The sequence below is a fragment of the Anopheles gambiae genome, chromosome 2 (assembly GCF_943734735.2).
Source record: "Anopheles gambiae chromosome 2, idAnoGambNW_F1_1, whole genome shotgun sequence".
Classification (NCBI taxonomy): Eukaryota; Metazoa; Arthropoda; class Insecta; order Diptera; family Culicidae; genus Anopheles; species Anopheles gambiae.
In genome coordinates this window covers 64,491,406-64,511,857 of record NC_064601.1, presented here as the reverse complement: position 1 = coordinate 64,511,857, position 20,452 = coordinate 64,491,406, and the positions used below count along the sequence as shown (strand labels likewise).

The following is a 20,452-nucleotide window of genomic DNA, read 5'->3' as shown; positions in this document are numbered from 1 at the left end:
ACGATACCGTATATCGGATAATGACTGTACTTACAGACTGTTTAAAATTACGATTAATGCACCAAAAAATCAGAAATTAAAAGTTGGGCGGAAAATTTCAAGTCAATAAAAGCAATGAATCAAAAGTTATTTCAGTTTAAAATTAAAAAAAAACCCGGGTATCCGGTTGCCGACTTAAAGGTTAATCAATCTTTCACTCAGATCTGCCAAACAAACATACATTTATTGATTTTTCATCATTACATCATTTGCATCAATTGAATGTTTCTTTTTTATACTTCACTACAAGTTATATGTCGCAAACCGAACTACACTCTATTAATAGCGATGATCTTCTGCTGGAATAAGAATATGAAAGAGTTACATAATTCTACACATTGAAAGTTTCTGTTATAAACAAGCGTACCATAAAACACCTTGCAATTATGTAATGATAATCATCGTGCAGACGATTTGCCAACATTTAGTGGTATTTGTAGTTACGGTGATGCTTCAGTTTTCCATAGTTAATGGTATAGAAGAACACCATTCCTCCGACGATGACTTGAAAAAACGGAGCAATTCCCGTTCGCTTCGGCTGCATATACTTGTGCTGCCATCTCCAAAAAGCGCGACTAAAAACTCCTGCTATGGCACGAGGATTTTTGTCTCGTCGTCCAAACCAAGCGCCCAAATCGCCAAGTTTTACCTGACCGAACGGAGCATCAGCCTTCCCGTAAAATCGGGCTGGATCGTAGGGCCCATGGACCTTTGGATTGTACTCTGCCGGATAGTCACCGATAGCCATTTCCACTTTCCTTTCTTTTTCCTTTGCTGGACAAGTTAGACGATAATAAAAGAAGATGTTAAATATTTAAACGTATCAACGTTTTTATGTAAGCAATGATCCAAATCAATGATGAAACTAACTTATTCTCAGGATTATGACTTATTTTCCGTACGGCAATCGAAGAAAACGAGAAATACAGTGAGAAAGATAACTAAGTTTGGCAGGTTGACGACCAAGGTCTGGGTAGGAATCAAGGTGCATAAAGTAGACCAGGTGGTTGAAAATGGCTTGTGGAAAATTTAGCCAGCCAGGTAGCCTTCTGTTAACCGTCATGTGTACGACCTATCTCTAAGTAGCTGTACAACTTCGAATTCGACTTTCCTTAAACTGCAGCCTAAACTTCCCTTAAACTGAAACTTAAACTTCCCTTAAACTGCACCAGAAAAAGTCCTGTAAAATTAACTGTGATGCAACTTTTTTGTTCCTTTCATCCAAATTCGATCGGAAATTATGTTTCCTATCGCTATAGTGGGTCATGTAGCCATTTTACACATAAAAAATATCGATTTTTTTTATAAAATAACGCCACAACAAATTCGATTTTATTTTTCATGAAAAATCAACGCTACGAATGTAAAATGAGCTCGACGGCATAGTCCATCGATAGAAGAAAGATAAATTTACGAACACGCCAAATCTTAGCGCTTTCCGCACATTTGATCACACACAAATCCACAATTTCAAGCGTATCGAGTACTAATCGAGCAGATCTGGAAAAAAAAAACATTATCGAGCAAATGTCACTTGGGTTGCGTGGGTGTACCAGCAAGGTGTGTATATTAAGAAGGTGAATTATTAGCGGATTTTCCGGGCGCCATCAAGGTGGAATGTAGAGGAGGTGTCTTCTTAGCGCTTGGCATGTTGCCATTTTGAGATTAAGTTTAACAACAGCCATCGATATTTGTTTACAGGCAGCAGCTGAATTATAACGTGTAAAATGCCGATTTATGGAGTGTGGATACAAAATACAAATTTTTAATGCTAAACAAATGTTTCTTGAACGAAAACAATTCATTTATGATATCAAAATACCAGCAACATTCGTCGCATTTGGCGACTACCGTCGATCCTGGTTTTGTGCTTTTTTCTAAAGCCGTGATGCCCGAGTGTCCTACATGACGACACCTCCTTTCTACCCACTTTGGGCGCTATCATTGAGTACAGTGGAGCGCCGTTTATCCGGGTACCTTTTATCCGGCTTTCCGTTTATCCGTGCTGTTGAGAAATAACAGCTCAATACAAAGGTGACATTGCGTTACGAGGAGGATATTTGAAAAAGCGGTTATAAGAGCACATTGTCATAACAAAAAACACTTTAATTCATGGCAAATTTCAAATATTCTCGTTGGAAAAACATGAAGTTAATGAAAACTGGGTTATTTTTATAAGAAAATAAGAAAATTTTCCAAAACCTAATCAGGAATTGGTAATAAAATAATCATTTGACTCATTACTCGTGTTATTCGCTTATCCGAGCGAGTTCAAGTCCCGAGAAGCCCGGATAAACGGCGCTCCACTGTATTGTTATGTCACCGCTCAAATAGACATACAGCGACAACGACGCGCGCGACAAACAGTAGCTCAATTTTGCAAATAAAGCTACTCGTCGCGCGCGACAATTTTGCTTCATCCGAAATAATCGAATTATCTAATTTTTTACAAGCCAGATTAATGCCAAACGCAAAAAATTAGATTTGAACACATTTTAACCTATTTTTGTGTTTTTTTTTTAATTTTAAAACAAGTTAGTTGACTGAGTCAAATGAGCTACTTAATCTACACAGCGAGTGAAATTTTGAGCTATTTTTCGTCGTACGCGACGCTGTCGCTCTACAACAAAGAGGGTTTAAAAATATCAGGTGGTGGACTCTAGTGCATTTTGACAATTCGTCACTTGACCGTAGCAATAGACGATGCGCAATCTCAGATTGCGCATATATTTATCTGTCAAACGGGTCGGTTTGATATATTTATCTGTCAAAAAAAATTATATATCTCGGACACATAATCTTGAAAATTTATGCGCAATCTTGGCACAATCTGAAAATGTATGGAAATGACGTTTATAGCTCAGGGTTGGCTTCGCGAAATGACTTATGTTTTGATCAAACGAATATATGCGCAATCTGAGACTGCGCATCGTGTATTAATACGGTGACGTAAGGTCCCCAGGATTCAAACTTTGTTTGCATTTATTAAATTTGTTCATATAATTTATCTACCCCATTTTTTCGATTAAGGATTATTTAAAAATATATTTTGGACTTCGCGAATTCTTATTTAACATTAAAACATGGATTAAAGTGTGTTATTTTATGTTATTCCGTGAATTTATTCTATAATTCATTGTGTTTTCAACATTTTTGATGATAAAAATTAATAAATCATTATTTTTTCAATGTTCACATTAATTCCTCACTTTCTACGAGCCACATGGACAATTTACGTGAGATTTAAACTCTTACTCACATGATTTCAAATTTCGTGCATAAACAAATCATCAAATCTTTTGTTAATATATCTCATTTTTTCGATAAAATCAAAAGACACACAAAAATGCATATAATAACAAAGAAATCTGTTCTATTTGCTAAGCTTTGCTAAGCTAAGTATGCGGAAACCAATGGTTAACGGTTTTAAAATGACGTAAAGTCCCTTAGCTATGGCGACCCCCCAAAGGCCCTAATCCACCACCTGATATTTTTAATCCACCTTGCTCTACAAGGTGTTTGGATACAAGACAAGAAGTCAATGCTGTTAGGAAATGAAGTGCTTCATAGCAAATTAACATTTCACGACTTGACTTAACAATACCAAAGTGGGTATAAGGACTAGGTGGGCTTATAGGTTTGGCGGGAAGGCCATATTGGACGAACGAATGACAGGAGGGGATTCGATTGTGATACGTATTTTTTCACCCACACTACGACACATCATCCAAAATAGCCATTGGAATTCACACGCATACATCAACAAATGATCGAATCCCCTCCTGTCATTTCGTTTTCATTTTTCTACAGTACGGCTGTCAATTTGTTCGGGATAAGCCCACCTGTATAATAAACCCACTTTGTAACAATACTGTGAGCTCCGGTATTAAAATCAAGAAGGGCTGGAGGGGGGTATAGAACATTGTATGCGATTTGACATAACAATACTCAATAATGGCGCCCGGAAAATGCGCTAATTATTCACCTCCTTAATAAACACACTTTGGTTTACTCCTCGAGTTTTCGGGTCGTGTAGCGGGGCCTTAAGGCGGCGCTCTAGCAGCAATCGAACACGACATCCGACACGAACAAACCCATATACAGTAGAACGTCGATTATCCGGGCAGCTCGGGACCGGACGATTGCCGGTTAATCGATTTGCACGGATAATGGTCCAAGAAATGTCAAATTCATATAAAAATTATAAAATACACTAGTTTTATGATTAATTTACTTTGAATCAATCGATTAATCGTTAGTAGAAAATTATTTTAATCAATAACTATAGGTTTTACAACTGTTCATGAACAAAAATGAATTTCGAAAACACCACTAGACACTATAGAGCTGTACAAAAAACTGGTTGCCCACTTGGCTAACGCTGCAAATGTTCGCTGTACGCTTGAACAGCTGTCACATTTATGGGCATGGTTAAACCGCCCGCCGGTTAATCCACCCCCGGAGAATCGACGTTCTACTGTAATCATATGGAGGTGCACTGTCAGACACAAACAAACAAACAAACAAGACAAACATGTCAAATCCCATACATTTTTCATGTTCGATGTAGCGCGTGGCCACGGAGCTGAAAAAATGTTGAAAAAATTTTCAACTTTGTCAAAATTGCTTGTCAACTGCAAAAAAGAGCTTTTCTCGTGGCCGCACCAAAAACATACACAAGAGCGACAAAAAGCTCCAACATCCGAATATCACAGATATTTTGTTTAAGAAGCACTAACTAGGTACATAAATCAATTGCATAAATCATGCATTTTAGCATTATTATCATAACAATGGGTCACAACTGCGCCAAATAGCTGTTTGTTTATGCTTTTTCACGAACGTCAAATTTTGTCAACTTTTGTCAACTTTTTTTCCTGGCTGCTCCAGGTCACAAAATTTTGACAAAAGCTCAAAAAAGTGACAAAAGCTCACATTTTGAAAAATTTGTCAGCATTTTGTCACTCCCGTGGCCTTTCGCTTATTGGTGCTAGAGCGCCGGGTAAGGCAGCGCTCTAGCAGCAATCGAACACGACATCGAACATGAAAAATATATGGAATTTGACATGTTCGATTTGATAACCAACAAATCGAACATGTCAAATCCCATACATTTTTCATGTTCGATGTCGTGTTCGATTGCTGCTAGAGCGCCGGGTAAGTTGTTTATTGGGGTTGGTTAATATTTCACTTCATTTCTATATAGACCTTGGTATATGACTTGATGAAGCGTAATTTGACAACAGTTTTTTTTAAGACAGAATAGTGATTCTTCTCCTTATTTCTTATTTTAAGAAGGGTGATTGCATTAGATATAAAAACTTATAATATCGTGTTGTTTTATGATGTTGAAGCAAAAAGTTTCACTGGAATGGAAGAAACGCGTTAAAAATGAATACATGAAAATTCGGCTGAGTAAGCGTCATAAAAAGGTGGATGATGTTCGATCGGCTTGGAATCGAAACCGGTAAGTTAAAAGCTCTTTCGTGGTTGATTATAAGGTGGTAATGGGCAATTCCACTTAATGAAATTGAGTACTCTATCCTCAGACAAGCCTTGTTAGGTATGTTGGTTGCGGAAAATGATGCGTGGCTCTCTACTAATGCTACATGGTTGCAATGCGAGGTGGAGCAGCTTCCTCATGTTAACTGCATGAAAAAAGCGGTGGTAATAGATCATGAAGGAAATCATCAAAATGTATCAATTCGAGTGGTCAATGCTGTTACAACGATTCCAACTATGTATACATGGGCTCCAACGCAACAAAACTTTATGGTTGAGGATGAGACTGTGCTTCACAACATACCGTATATGGGCGACGAAGTTCTCGATAAAGATGGTTCATTTATCGAGGAGTTGATTAAAAATTATGATGGTAAAGTACATGGTGATAAGGAAGATAGCATTGATGATGCTATGTTTGTTGAACTGGTACATACATTGATGCAATACACAAACCAGGAATCAAATATCGACGAAAAAACCGCACACTCTAAATCGCCTATTGGAGAAAAATCGCCCATTTCGATTCATAATTTCGATCAAAGCATTGGAAAAGCTTCGTCGAGTAAAATGGAAAAAGACAACAATTGCGATGAAAACTTGACATGTAATGATTTGAATACAAATAAGGAGTTAAGATTGCTCCAACCGAATGCCATGAAAAAGAATCGACTCAATGTAAAGGCTTTTCCTGCACCGATTATATTTCAAGCTATCAGCTCACTGTTTCCTGAGAACGGAACAGGAGAAGAACTGAGAGATAAATATATTGAACTAACTGAGCGTGTTGATCCCGAAAGACCACCAGAATGCACCCCAAATATCGATGGCCCAAGGGCGGAATCAGTTTCGCGGGAGCAAACTCTTCATTCTTACCACACACTATTCTGTCGACGATGTTTTAAATATGACTGCTTTTTGCACCGTAAGTATGAGTAACTATCATGCATCCATTACATGTATAACACGTAAAATTTCGCGATTTTGAGGCATTAGTTTTAATAGTACAATTTCAAATTTCTGATGTTTGTTATATTTAAATTAGAGCACATAAAACCTGTTTTTCGTAAAAACATCCTATCTTTCCCTGAGTTACGCAAATAATGCGTTCCGGAGACATTCGCGTAAGTCGAATAACGTTTACCAACTAAATTTAACATGTATTTTTGATATACGTTTTAAGCGATGTACGCGATTATCGAAATTTGACAATTCTTCAAGAAACTTGTACACGCGGTCTCCGAGATACACTGTTAATTCCCATTAACTGAAAACGGCCGCAAAATACCGCGTATCTTGAATTTACGCGTAAGTCGAATATAGTGATTTCCACCAAAAATATCACTAACTTTCGTATAATTTTACCGGTAGTAGGTGGTTTAAGCCACTTAATTAATTATTTGATATGATTCTGACTGAATATACCAGTTTTGAACCTTTTGATTTTGAACATTCGATCAAAAGGGAAATTATTTGGCATTTTACAACTGATGTGTAAAAGCAGTACTATTTTCACAAGGAACTGTCAAATTAAGAAAACCGAGTATAAGTACCGTGTATCTCGGGGACCGCCTATACTGATTTTTGACTTTAATTGTTAAATGCAAAAAAAAATATTTTTGGTCGAGTTACAAAAACATTTTCAAAAGTACAAAATTGTAATATTCAGCTGAAATTATATCAATCAACCAATTTAGTGACTACTACTCAACCTACTACTTGAAACGAAATGATAAGAAAACTAGCTATAATTTGATTGAAGTCTTCGAAAATTTATCTAAGTATCATCTAGTATTCAGGATACGCGATTGCCTACGGTCCTCATTCATAGCGTATATCGGGAAATACCTGTATTGTAAACTAGTCATTGATTGTTGTTATGTATGACTTAGACTTTTAAACCCTCAATTGGACACTTTAAAGTCTTTTTTGACCTTGTAAAGAATGAAACTGTCATTGTCAAGTTTGATTCCGGCGTATTAGGTATGTTTTAGGGTTTTATTGCTTCGGAATCTTAAAGCTACAAATGAATTATTTGCGTGCTATGTAAATAACTGTAATTAACTAAAATTACACAATTTATTAAATTACACAATTACACAATATTACTTAAAATATACCAGTTAAAAACTAATTTTGCCGGTAAACATTAAACAAGAAGCAAAAATTTTTTTTAATACTCAGGAATTTATTTTTATGTCATATGGGGTCACAACGCACAGTTGCACACTATAAAATTGTGGGGTCTCACTTACCATGTTACCACACAGTTACTGTGCTCCGCACAGCTTTATGCTCCGCACAGTAACTGTGCTTTACAACAGTAATTGTGTTCAACAGTAAACACAGAAAAAAAGTGCTACTTGACCCATCACTAATTGTTGTAGCGTGCAGCGGTATGGTGCGCTATTATCAGCGGATTCCACCCCAGAAAAACAGACCAGTAGCAAACCTGTATTGTGGTATAGTTTGTGGTCACTAGTGCCACACACGTAAAAATTTCCATTTTTTTTTTAAGAAATACAGGCGTCCCCCGCGTTACGATTCCCTCGTGTTACGACGATTCGCATATACGACGGTCTTGATTTTGACAGTTAAAAGTTATGAGACGGAATTGGTTTTTTTTTTAATTTCTGTGCAGATAACCGTTACAAACATATTTCCTCAGATTCCACAACTCCCCGATTTTGAATATCTATATCTTGCAAATGGCTTTTGGAGGGAAATTAATGCATTATCGTACATTATTTTAAATAAAATATACGATTTCATAGATTCCAACTCATCAATTTCGGTTATAAACATTATATTCACAGATATTCGACATACGGCTATTTCATCTTACGCCTTGCTTTAGGACATTTTTTTGGTCCCAAATACAGGCATATATCGGGGGATACCTGTACGTTTATTTTAACGTACAGGTTAACTAAGAGATTTAAATCGGCTTTTGATTAACAAGTTTTAGTGAGTTATAACATGTAGGGTAAATGTACCTATAGTGGTTGTAGTACCAATAGTGGTGGTATTGCACTAAAATGCGGTCCATACGGTAAATTAAAAGTTATTAAGTTATTTTTGACAGTGTGAAATGTTCTTTAGCCTTTTACAAAGAATTTAAAAGATAAATGGGACCATTCCGTTTCTTCGTGACCGAAAAATCCATTATTTTGTGAAATATGTCAACATTTTTCCAAAATCCTTAGGATTTCATAACGAAACTCATATTTCTGTTAACGTTCTAAATGATCACTTACCCACGCAATTACTAGTTTTTCAACATGACTGTTATGAAATGTTATTGTTTTACTGAAATTATTGATCTTTTGACCATATTTATGCATTTTTAAGTGTTTTTTACCATAGTGCCATTATAGGTACACAAAACAGGCATGTTCCTATAGTGGTTATATATAAATATAGTGGTTATATATAATATTATATATAAAATCAATAAAAACAGTTCGTTTCAGATTTGTTCGATGATATTTTTGACATGTCGTACTGTTGTCATTAAAATAAGCAACAGAAATGAGTTTTCTGTAAGTAATGTACCAAACAAAGGCCAAAATTCGCTTATCTGGCTGAGTGAAAAAATCAACCTCAAATCAAGCTTTATCTTCCGGGTGTAGGTTGACGACAGGTGTTATTCAGTACTTTAGTCAATATTTTCTTCAACCAAATTCATATATTTTTTACGATCAAATTACGAAAGAAATCATTATTATGGCAGCTATCCTTGCTATTCATACAAAAACAACTTCGAAACTAAGTTTCATTGATATTATACATTGTTTTGGAGGTATCTTTGTTTACCACCACTATAGGAACACAATACGACGACTATAGGAACCATACCACCATCATAGATACAACAAATCAGTCACAAAAATATGTATTTTTTCGTAAATTTGATGTGTTTCATGGTAAACATGGTTGTGATTGCGAAGATAAAACATATTCTAATTGCTATGTGTTAAAATAATCACAAATTGACCTTCCTGACAATGTAAACCCATTAAAACACATCTGTGTCACTACAAATTGCACCACTATTGGTACACTTACCCTAATGCTTAAGATAGCACATTTGCTCCAAATTCCGCTCGTGGCTTCATGTCTACAATGGACCGTCCCCCGTTGCAATGAATGACTATCCGGCTGCGTGGTCTCGATATCGATCAACAAAAAAAATCTCAAAAACCTGCATAGGTAGGCATGACCACGTTAGGTCTTTAGGCTAAAAATAAGAAGAAATTCAATTGTTCATAGAATTTATTTAATTATTTACATAATAATTATGGGGATGGCTGAAGAAGGTTTTTTTAAAGACAATGCAATTCTTAAATTGTAAAATCGTTATATTGCGCAAAATTGATGGCTTTAATTTGATCTTAAGTCTTAAATTGCGCAAGTCGTTGTTAGCTCAATAAAAAGGAGAAAGAAAAGCGCGAGAGAAAGTGTGCAAGCGAAATCAGATCCAAGTACAGGCGACACTCGAGACACAACCCCCTCGAGTTGAGACGATTCGCAGATACTACGATTAAATTTTTAATAGTTATATAACTGTAATTCAATAGAATTTCTAGATAGTAATGCAATAGATATTTCTTGCTGATATCCGTTAGATACACACTTCTAAAGATTCTCCAACTATCCAATCTTGAATATTTATATCGTGTTATCGAGTTTTTGAGCAAAATTAATACATTATTGGGCATTGTTTTAGCTAAAATACACGACATTAGGCCGAAAATACACGGACCGGAATTTTGCAGCAGCAGAATTCCGCCTGCTGAAAAAAATGGATATAAAAGTTTGGAAATGTTGCCGTTGACAGTTTGTACCAGTCCGGCTCCAGCAGTGCTCGGGGAATCATCTCTTTAAGCAGTGAGAATGAAACAAGACTTGAATGAATGAAAAGACAAGTGACGAAACAAATACACAGTCGACACACAAAGGTAAAGTACTGACATGTGTTAGACACACGCGACAGAAACAATACAGATGAAAAAGGAAGCAACGACATTATGAAGGGGGGGGGGGGGGGAAATAAGGCTTTCGGGTCTGTTTATGGAATGTTTGGAGAAGATTACTTTAAAACTAAAAAAAATGTATTTTTTGATATTTGATTGTATCTAAAGACATTTGCCTGATCACTAAAAAACAAATCTCGGAACTTCTTATAGGAGGCATCACAAGACAATAGAATCAAACATCTCAAGACAATAGAATTTACAATACAATAGAATAGACAATAGAATCAAACAATAAAATACAACCAACACATGCTTACCATAAAAAATATATATATATGACCAAATTAAACAAAGCGGCCACACTAAAATTAAAACAATTTAGAAATGCTCGAACAAAATGAAAAAAATCCAAAGCTAACAATAACCACAAGGTAAAACATAAACTCAAATCCTGATGGAATATACAACTACAATCAGCTTTTACAAAAGAAACAAAGCTAGGGAAATATTAAACAAACAACGCTCTCTAGAACATGCAATAGGACACAGAAAAAATCTGGAATATTTAGACAGCACATTAAAAAAAACGTAAACAAACACATTTCAAAAAAAAAATAAACAGCATAAACAAGCAAACAAATATCAAAGATCTATGGGACCTAGCTCACAATTATAACAACACCAATCGGCAAAACAAGGAATCGAACATAATACACAACGACGAATTAAAAACCAAAGAATTGCTAAAAATAAACTTTGAAAATAACAAAAAATTCAAATTTCTCAATACAAACTAATCAAACTAACACATCAAACATAAATTTAATCACCAAGAAATATGGCATAGTATACTAAACAACAAGAAAAACACAGCCACTGGGAATGATAAATCACAAATAATATGCTCCGTAACTTAAATCGAAACATCCCAAAATACAATAAAACTGCAACGATATTTTGATTAATATTCCGGACAGTTGCGAGCTCATGTTTCAAATTACGGATGATTTGATTCATATTCCGAACAGCCTCAAAATTCCTTTGAGTACATAACCAATTAATTTACACACATACTACACCTTTTTAGTTTTTAGCTTGTTTTAAGGTATAGATACTTGTTTCTGTGTGTTGGTGTCCTTCAAGACCTACAGAACGACGGCCTTAAAAGCAACTGTTTTTCTCTTGTACTCGTAGATGAATAGAAAACAAGAATTGCTTCGCGAATTGACGGTCTTTCCCGAACGGCCATCAATACATCTTCTAATATCGTTGTTTTCTAGTTATTATCACTGTCTAAAAACATATTTTTATACAACAAATCACAATTTGCTTCGGCTGTCCGGAATTAAAAACAAGATAAAAAAACTTTCTTTGAATTCCGGACAGAATGAAATACGTGTTTTTATGAAATTCAGACTACAATATGATAAAATACTGTTGTTTTCGCGTCCACTATAGATTCCGATGTATTTAAATATACGTGGACGCGTTTAAAAAGAAATTTTTGAAGAAATAACACAGGTGTGGTTTTGAAGCAAATCTGATTAGAATGCCTCTGGTGGTGAACTGACCGACAGAAAATATTTATTTACTACGGCATCAGGGCCTACTAGGGGTCAGATACATTTTTAATTTATTCTAGTAGATTATGGCATTTATTAAAACAAAAATTAGTATAACCAGTGCCTAGATATGAAGATATTCAATAAAAAAACATGTCAAATGTCCGTAATTTGAAGCATTACCCGGAGTTCTTATAGCATTTTCTAGGAGTTCTCATAGCTGTGGGACACTTTATTGACTCCTTCTTACGTGAAATGAAATTAATGTAATGGGAAATGGACTCTATAGCACACTTGTTGGACACATCCAATAGGAATTTCCAAGAAATCTGGATGCCATAGAGTCCAATTTCCATCATATAAAGTTCACTTTACATAGGAAAGAGTCAAGGAAGTGTCCTGCAACTATGAGAACTCCTGAAAACCCCTGTAATGGTATTTGAATAATTTTTATATGTAATTTAACTTAAAATAGTGAATTTTCTTACAGATCTGTCAAACTACTCGCAAAAAGTATTGTTTTACAGCTAGACAGCAAGAAAATATAGAGAAGGCTGCATTTATGTTGCACTATGCCCGATTCATACTTCACAAGGCCCGAATAGAAATGGCAGTGCCTTGAGGGTTTATGTCGCCCGAAAAATAATTTACGGCGACTGATAACGCTTTGACGACGCCCGATTTGCTTGGTGAACCCTATAAAGACCAAAACAATTTAAACAACTCAAACCCATTGCTCGCATCCTACTACCTAGCTCCTAAAAATGTGAACTCCGTAGTGCTAATTAAACTAAATAAACATATAGAATCAAAACACATATTATCACCTAGATCCATCGGTTTTAGAAAAAAACGAACCGTGTATATTAAGTTGCTAGTGAACGAAGTGTACAACAAAAAAAGAAGCAAAAAAAGTTTCGGAGCTATATTTCTAGACTTAGAAAAGGCATACAATAGAGTCAAAGCAAAAACAATAGTTACAAAACTAATAGAAGCTAATACTCCACTACAAGGTGTAACGTGGATTACAGCATTCCTTAAAAACAGAAGCTTAGAAATTGAAAGTACAAAGACAGTTAAAATGTTGGTAACCGATGGTTTACCACAGGGGGATGTAATGTCACCAACACTCTTTAACATGTACACCAAGGACATCCACAATAAACAAATAGAAAACAATGACACCTCACTAATCCAGTATGCAGATGATTTTGTGATTATTGGTAGAGAAAAGGACTTCAACGAGTTTCAAAGAAATCTTTGATTTAATCAAGAACTTGAAATATTAAATCTCCCCATAAATACTGACAACATCAACTTCGTTATTTTTGACAAATAACACACAATATCAACCTAAACATACAAACCAACCCAATCGAGGAAACAAGTACTTATAAATACTTAGGCACTACAGTGGACAAACAACGGAAATTTTATAAACATATAGAACATCTAAAAAATAAAACAACTACAGTAGAACGTCGATTATCCGGGCAGCTCGGGACCGGACGATTGCCGGTTAATCGATTTGCACGGATAATGGTCCAAGAAATGTCAAATTCATATAAACATTATAAAATCACTAGTTTTATGATTAATTCATCTTGAATAAATCGATTAATCGTTAGTAGAATATTATTTTAATCAATAACTATAGGTTTAAAAATTTTTCATGAACAAAAATGCATTGCGAAAATACCACTAGACACTACAGAGCTGCACAAAAAACTGGTTGTTCACTTTACTATCGCTGCAAATGTTCGCTGTCACATTTATGCACACGGTTAAGCCGCCCGCCGGTTGATCCGTCCCCGGATAATCGACGTTCTACTGCACCAGAATGAACATCTTAAAAATATTATGCTCAAAAAACAATAACTTAGATCCAGAAAAGGCAATAACCACAGCGAGCAACAATAAGAGGCATACTTGAAACAGGGACATCATACTTGAAAAACAGCTCGAAAACTAAATGGAAAAACCTCCAAAAGCCATTTGAAATTAGAAGCGCATACATAACCAGAAAAGAACTAGCAAAAGATATAGTATACAGGCGGTCCCCAGATACACGGTTAATGGGGACCGAAAACCGGCCGCAAATACCGCGTACATCGAATTTTCGCGTAAGTCGTATCTCATAATTTTCAGCCAAAATATCACTAACCTTCGTGTGATTTGGCAAGTACTGGGTGGTTTTAGCCACAAAATTAATTACAGGTATTTCCCGATGTACATTAAACCTTTTGAAATGGTTTTTAACATTCGATGAATAGGGAAAGTATTTGACATTTGACTTTGGATGTGTCAAATCAGTACAAATGGCTCAAAGTACTCTCAAATTTAGAAAACCGCGTATCTCCAAATCTGCGTATCTCGAGGACCGCCTGTACTCCAAACCAATAAGAAAACAACTTCACGAATAAAAAAAATCAAATCATATGAGGAAAAAATATATGAAAAAGACATAAGTGCCGATTATCTGATTCAAACGGAAAAGTGTCAAACAAAACCGCGCTAAACGAACTGAAACGAAATCGGTATTATACAAGCTTGTTAGAGACTTCTTTCGTTGATTCGAGACATTGGTACCAAATTGATTTGAAATGGCTATATTGTCAAAACAAACTGAAAAAAATATTTGTAAAAGTAAGGATGGACGAATCTTACCACACTTTTCGAAACTTTTGGAAAGAGTTCGGAATACGAAAAGAATAAGCCCTCACCCAACTACAAAAAAACGTAAATTAAAAAATGATAAACATTAGGCCGAAAATACACGGACCGGAATTTCGCGGCCGCGGAATTCCGCTTGCTGAAAAACGTATGGATATGACAGTTCGAGAAAGTTGCTGTTGACACTTTGTATATGGGTTTGACAGCAGGCGGAATTCCGCGGCCGCGAAATTCCGGTCCGTGTATTTTCGGCCTTACACAAACAGAACAGGAAAAAATAAATAAAAAAAAACTGCAAAAAACAGCAGTAGAAAAAAACTATCTATATTTTGCTATGACAAAAAATAGTATATGCACAATACTACGACAATAGCAATAAAAAATCAATGAAAAAAACAACCAAACAATATGAACCTATGGTCATAAGTTTAAGAATAGAACATATCATAGAATCGAAAAAAGAATCAAAAGAAATGTACATGAGAGATTAACGACAAACGACAAACGATGAAATCACACCAAACCAATAACCAAACCAACAAGACAAACTGTGATACCTCAACTCTGTGATTTGTACAGAGACCGTTTGTATATGAGTTTGACAGCAGGGGGAATTTCTTGGCCGCGAAATTACGGTCCGTGTATTTTTGGCCTTATAGACTCGAAGTTGAAGAGTCAAATCAACTTCGAATTTCATGTTGACAGATATTATACATACGACCTTTTCGATATACGCCTTGCTTTGGGACATTTTTTCGGTCCCAAGTACAGTCGTGTCTCGGGGGTCACCTGTAATCTGGCTACAGGGTTTGCTCCACTGTTTCATAGTTTGGACATAGTCGTTGGTTTTCAAGCAAAATTGTTTAAGAAGCCCTGCAGTAACGCACTGTTAGTAGCTGCTAAAATATTGTAGAATATTATAGAAGAAACAATCATAGAGATTAAATTGTTTGAAGTATGCGTATACGGGAAGAGCAACAAAAAATAAGTAAAATTTTAGCAATGAAAAACAATTTTATTGGTTTCAAGCAAACGTAAATGTCATCAAAATTATATTACTATTTCTATGGTGTGCAGGTCTGCAAGCTTGTCATCCTGGTCCTAATCTCCAAAGACGTAGATGGCCTGAGTTAAAACCACCTGGCAAACCATGCGGTGAAGCGTGCTATCTTCTTTTGGTAAGTTATATGAATCCTTAATAGTGTTTTTACATCTGTTAGATGGAATTGGAATCCATATGTCAAAGCACATTTGACAGAACTACCGTGACTCAAAAACTGAATATGGTTTGCCCTATGTACATTCTGTGCCAATAAGAATTAAACTGCCAGAATGTTGAACAAAATATCAAGTCCATAGTAATTTAAATAAAAGGTAGAACAAAATAGACGTGCTTTCATCATCGTTTTGTCGTTTGAAAAAAAAAAAATGAATACAATTCAATTTCTTATTCCCTGCATGTTAATAATACGCAAGAGCGACGAATTCGTAAAAGCCGCTGGAATTGAATTCGTTAGCCGAATTCCAATTCCATGAAATCATCTAGCTGTCATGTTTGGACTGCCATCCGTATGGCCGGAGAAAAGCTATCCGGAACTTCAGCTATCCTCGTCGTCCATGGGGGCCTAATCCAGCACAAAGCACATCACAGGACTATTTTTATGTACTGGGTATGTGGTGGATTTCTTGGAGGTGGAGTCATGGGTTCAAGCCCCTAATGGACCGTGCCGCCATACATAGAACTGTTCCTATGGGGGTAATCCAAAAGTAACTGAAAGCCAACCTCACAATTCACAGTGGGCAACAGCCATACAAACGCCGGGATGAAAATCAACTCCTCGTGCTATTGCAGTTTTTCGTCATTCTATGCAATTTCTCTTACTATACAGGGCAGTCATATACTAAAATTGTCAAGACAGCGAATAAAAAATAATAATTATCGCTCACAACATTGTACTAATGCGTAGTAGTCAACAGCATTAACAACAATTGTTAGGAATTAAAACGAAGGCAGAATAAGTTTCCTACTGAAAATGAATTTTTAAAGTATTACGCGCTAAAAAAGTTGTGTTTTTTTATGGATTGTTTGGAAAAGAGCTGATTCCTATCTTACGACCTTTTTCAAACTGTTTTTCCTCTCTTCAGCTTTGTTTTTTTATGACTGTTTGTTTCAAATACCCGTTTATGACAGGTAGTTTGATACTTGTAGTGGATGGTTCCTACAACAACACATGTCAAAATCGCTCGAGCTATTTTCAAGAAAAAGTTTAATAATTTTCGGGGTCGCGAATGGTCGCAGCTAATTTTAACGACAAAACGTAGGAAAAATGTTGATCTTTCTTATGATATACGACTTACGAGTGAAATCGAGTCGAATCATAAAAAGAGAGTGACTCCAAAATGAAAATATCCAAAAATTCAGCAGTGATGTTTGGTTTTCAATCATTTATGAACTTAAAAAAACAAGCTTTTGGAAAACATTCAGACATAACATCAAAGTATGATGAAAACCTTACCAACGACACATTCATTCAAAATCTAATCATCATATTTATACTAAAATATTATGGTTTATGTTCAATCGAAAAATATCTCACTTTTTGTGCAAAAAACACAAAGTTTGTACTTTGATGGCCTATAGCTCAGTAAGATTAAGATAAAAACGTAAAATATTTTGGTTTCAACTAAGTTAAGTATCTATTTTAAGAAAATGTTTATGGTGTTAACCTGCGACAAAGTTAGTTTTCCGATTTTTATACAGGTGTTTGCCCAATGTGCAATGGTACAGGTAGGCTTTGACCGAAAACGGTTGTTGAGCCAAAAAAACATGTGGTGGATTTATCACCCACAGGGCCTTTTATTTGATAGGACTCCTGCGTATTGGTGGGAGCTCGGAATCGGACCTATCCGATTCCGATTCCGTGATCGGAATCAATTTTGAAGCCGGTTCCGATTCCGTGCTCCGAATCAATTCCAGAGCCGATTTTGATGCTGGAATCGATTCCGGAGTCGATTCCGTAGCCAATTCCTGAGCCAATTCCGGAGTTCACTCCCGAGCCGATCCCGCAATTGACTCCGGAGCCGATTCCAGAGTTGACTCCGGAGCCGATTCCTTAATTGATTCCGGAATCGATTCCGCGATCAGAATCGGCTCCGGAATCGGAATTGACCTGGGAATCGCAAATCACCCCGAAAACGGAATCAGAATTGACTTCAGGATTAGAATAAGTTTCGGAATGGGAATTAGTTATTGAATTGAAAAAAGAAGTTTCAGAAGCGAAATCAGTCCGGGAAGCTCCATGAGAATGGATCGTTTACAAGTAAATTGTTATTTTTTGCGGTTATTAATTGGACCCAAACGCTTATTTATATGGCGATGCCAAAACTGACTCCGTTGGAAGCCGTTTCCAATGTTTACATACGAAAGTGGTTTGGAAAACCCTGTAATGGACAGAAAAACCTTCCAACATTAACGATTTTAGAGAAAAAATAAAAAATCGTAGATTTTAAACTGTATCTGTGAGTCGCTTTCTAGGATCAAGTGATAGATTGTCAATATTGGCTTGCTTTTTATGCCATCAGACCAACAGATTAATCTGCAGTTCTATCGATTTTCGAATATTTTACCGATTCACAGACTTTACAAGTATTGCTATTTGCAAAAGAACGAAAGAACCAAAATCACGTTCAAGTTCACAGCAATGAACGACTCAGTTTACTCACGTTCACGTAAAAGAACCGGAATGCCCACATCTATTATGGAAACTTTATTTTCGACTTAAAAAGTAAAAATAATATTTTGATTTAAATAATCAAAATAGTCAATAGTTTTTGCTTTAGTCTTTACAAAGCCATCGAGGGATGCATATCTTAGTTTTATACCCATTTTCTAAGCCTGGTGGCTGACAGGGTTTCTCTAACCAGCTCAACATAGGAAACGAACAATTAAATCTCGTAAAATACATTTCAACAATAAAAATGGAAACTCGAATGATCTGTCATTGGTTGCTCGGTATACGCACGATATTCATTTGACAATGTTGAATAGGGATTTTACTGATTGGAAATGAAACTTACAGTGTTAAGCTGGCTAGAGAAACACTGTATAGCAGGCCTGAACAGATTATGGTTCTTAAGCCAAATAAGAAGAAATTTGTTGGCTTTACTACAGTACGATCTATGTCAGTTCTGAGCAGTGCATAGTACTAATTAATGTACAAAAATTAAAAATACTTTCATTACTTTTCTAGGATGGTGTAAAGCAACTCATATCTTTCGATAACATAGGCAAATCTCCCGTAATGCTGGATTCCGGAAATGAAGCATGTTCTGAAGATAGTAACGACAGTAGCCAATGTAGCAAGGATGCCACGTTAACAAAATCATCGAAAAATGGAAGCAACTTATTTGAAATCTTTGACCCAAAAGATACAGAATGGAACGGTTCAGATAAGTCATTTTTTCGCACGTTGCAAAAAACATTTCTTAACAACTACTGCGCCATCGCTGAAGCAATGTTGACAAAAACATGTCAACAAGTGTATCGTTTTGTTCAACAAGAAGCAGCTGCTTGCCTACCAATTGAGGTGAACAAGGATAATACACCACCGCGCAAGAAGAAGAAGAAGCATCGTCTTTGGTCTGTGCATTGTCGTAAAATTCAGTTAAGGAAGGAAGATAGCTCAAATCATGTTTTTAACTATTCACCTTGCGATCATCCGGGACAATGCGATGCGAATTGCCCATGTTACAGTGCTCAAAATTTTTGTGAGAAATTTTGCAACTGCAGTAGCGACTGTCAAAATAGATTTCCTGGATGCCGCTGCAAAGCTCAGTGTAATACAAAGCAATGCCCTTGCTATTTGGCCGTACGTGAGTGCGATCCAGACCTTTGCCAGACATGTGGGGCTGAGCATTACGAAATTGGGAAGATAACTTGTAAAAATGTGAGCGTGCAGAGAGCTTTGCGTAAGTATTCAATATTAGTTATATTGCATTATTTTAAAGCAAAGTGACTTTATAACCATCGTTAAAATATTACAGACAAACATCTTCTGATGGCACCATCTGATGTGGCTGGATGGGGAATATTTCTCAAAGAAAGTGCACAGAAAAATGAGTTTATCTCAGAGTATTGTGGAGAAATAATATCACAAGACGAAGCTGACCGCCGCGGCAAAGTTTATGATAAGTACATGTGCAGTTTTCTCTTTAATCTAAATAACGGTAGGTGAAGTGTTATTTCTCTACGGTAATTATAAAATAATAATCATACATAATGTAAACCTGTTTTTTTTTAGATTTTGTCGTTGACGCTACAAGAAAAGGAAACAAAATTCGTTTTGCGAACCATTCTATCAATCCAAACTGCTACGCTAAAGTAATGATGGTGAATGGAGACCATCGAATTGGTATATTTGCAAAACGTGCAATCCAGCCTGGGGAGGAACTTTTTTTTGATTATCGCTATGGTCCAACGGAGCAGCTAAAATTTGTGGGAATCGAACGAGAAATGGAAATCCTATAAACTCCAAATACTACTTTTTTCTAATTGCTAGATTCTTGATTTCACGGTTGTCATCTGTGTCGTGCGAACTTAATAAAAACGACCTGGAACTCTGAAAGGCTGGTACGATTTTAATTACAGTGGAGCGCCGATTATCCGGGCTCATTTGGACATAACCTTGCTCGAATATG

At 36.1% G+C, this 20,452-nt stretch overlaps 2 protein-coding genes across 8 annotated transcripts; one reads left to right on the top strand and one right to left on the bottom strand.

Annotated features, from left to right (window-relative positions):
- Positions 1–204: 204 nt before the first annotated feature.
- LOC1268850 (putative ATP synthase subunit f, mitochondrial) lies at positions 205–1,059 on the bottom strand. 3 transcript variants are annotated; one of them, XR_009765541.1, is made up of 3 exons: positions 910–1,059; positions 407–813; positions 205–338 (listed from the first exon to the last, which is right to left on the bottom strand). XR_009765541.1 is itself a non-coding variant. In XM_307418.4 (2 exons), exon 2 carries the CDS (start codon positions 785–787, stop codon positions 464–466), a length of 324 nt encoding a protein of 107 aa, XP_307418.1. In that variant the 5' UTR covers positions 788–813; positions 910–1,059; the 3' UTR covers positions 205–463. The 3 variants fall into 3 exon arrangements, 1 of the variants encoding a protein (XP_307418.1); XR_009765542.1 differs by having other exon boundaries at positions 205–335; XM_307418.4 differs by having other exon boundaries at positions 205–813.
- Positions 1,060–5,244: 4,185 nt separating this feature from the next.
- On the top strand, positions 5,245–20,379 carry LOC1268848 (histone-lysine N-methyltransferase E(z)). 5 transcript variants are annotated; one of them, XM_307419.5, is made up of 6 exons: positions 5,245–5,506; positions 5,589–6,466; positions 15,833–15,933; positions 19,006–19,723; positions 19,799–19,981; positions 20,056–20,379. In XM_307419.5, the coding sequence occupies exons 1-6, from the start codon at positions 5,382–5,384 to the stop codon at positions 20,280–20,282; spliced, it is 2,232 nt and encodes a 743-aa protein (XP_307419.3). In that variant the 5' UTR covers positions 5,245–5,381; the 3' UTR covers positions 20,283–20,379. The 5 variants fall into 5 exon arrangements, with proteins under 5 accessions (XP_307419.3, XP_061496929.1, XP_061496930.1 ...); XM_061640946.1 differs by lacking the exons at positions 19,799–19,981; positions 20,056–20,379 and adding an exon at positions 8,358–9,753 and having other exon boundaries at positions 5,252–5,506; positions 19,006–19,137; XM_061640944.1 differs by lacking the exons at positions 5,245–5,506; positions 5,589–6,466 and adding an exon at positions 9,008–9,753.
- Positions 20,380–20,452: the final 73 nt, after the last annotated feature.

Coding starts and splice junctions, on each gene's coding strand:
- LOC1268848 (XM_307419.5), top strand. CDS start 5,382: ATGATGTTGAAGCAAAAAGTTTCACTGGAATGGAAGAAACGCGTTAAA. Junction 15,934..19,005: donor AAGCGTGCTATCTTCTTTTG/GTAAGTTATATG, acceptor TTACTTTTCTAG/GATGGTGTAAAGCAACTCAT. Junction 19,724..19,798: donor GAGCGTGCAGAGAGCTTTGC/GTAAGTATTCAA, acceptor AAAATATTACAG/ACAAACATCTTCTGATGGCA.
- LOC1268850 (XM_307418.4), bottom strand. CDS start 787: ATGGCTATCGGTGACTATCCGGCAGAGTACAATCCAAAGGTCCATGGG.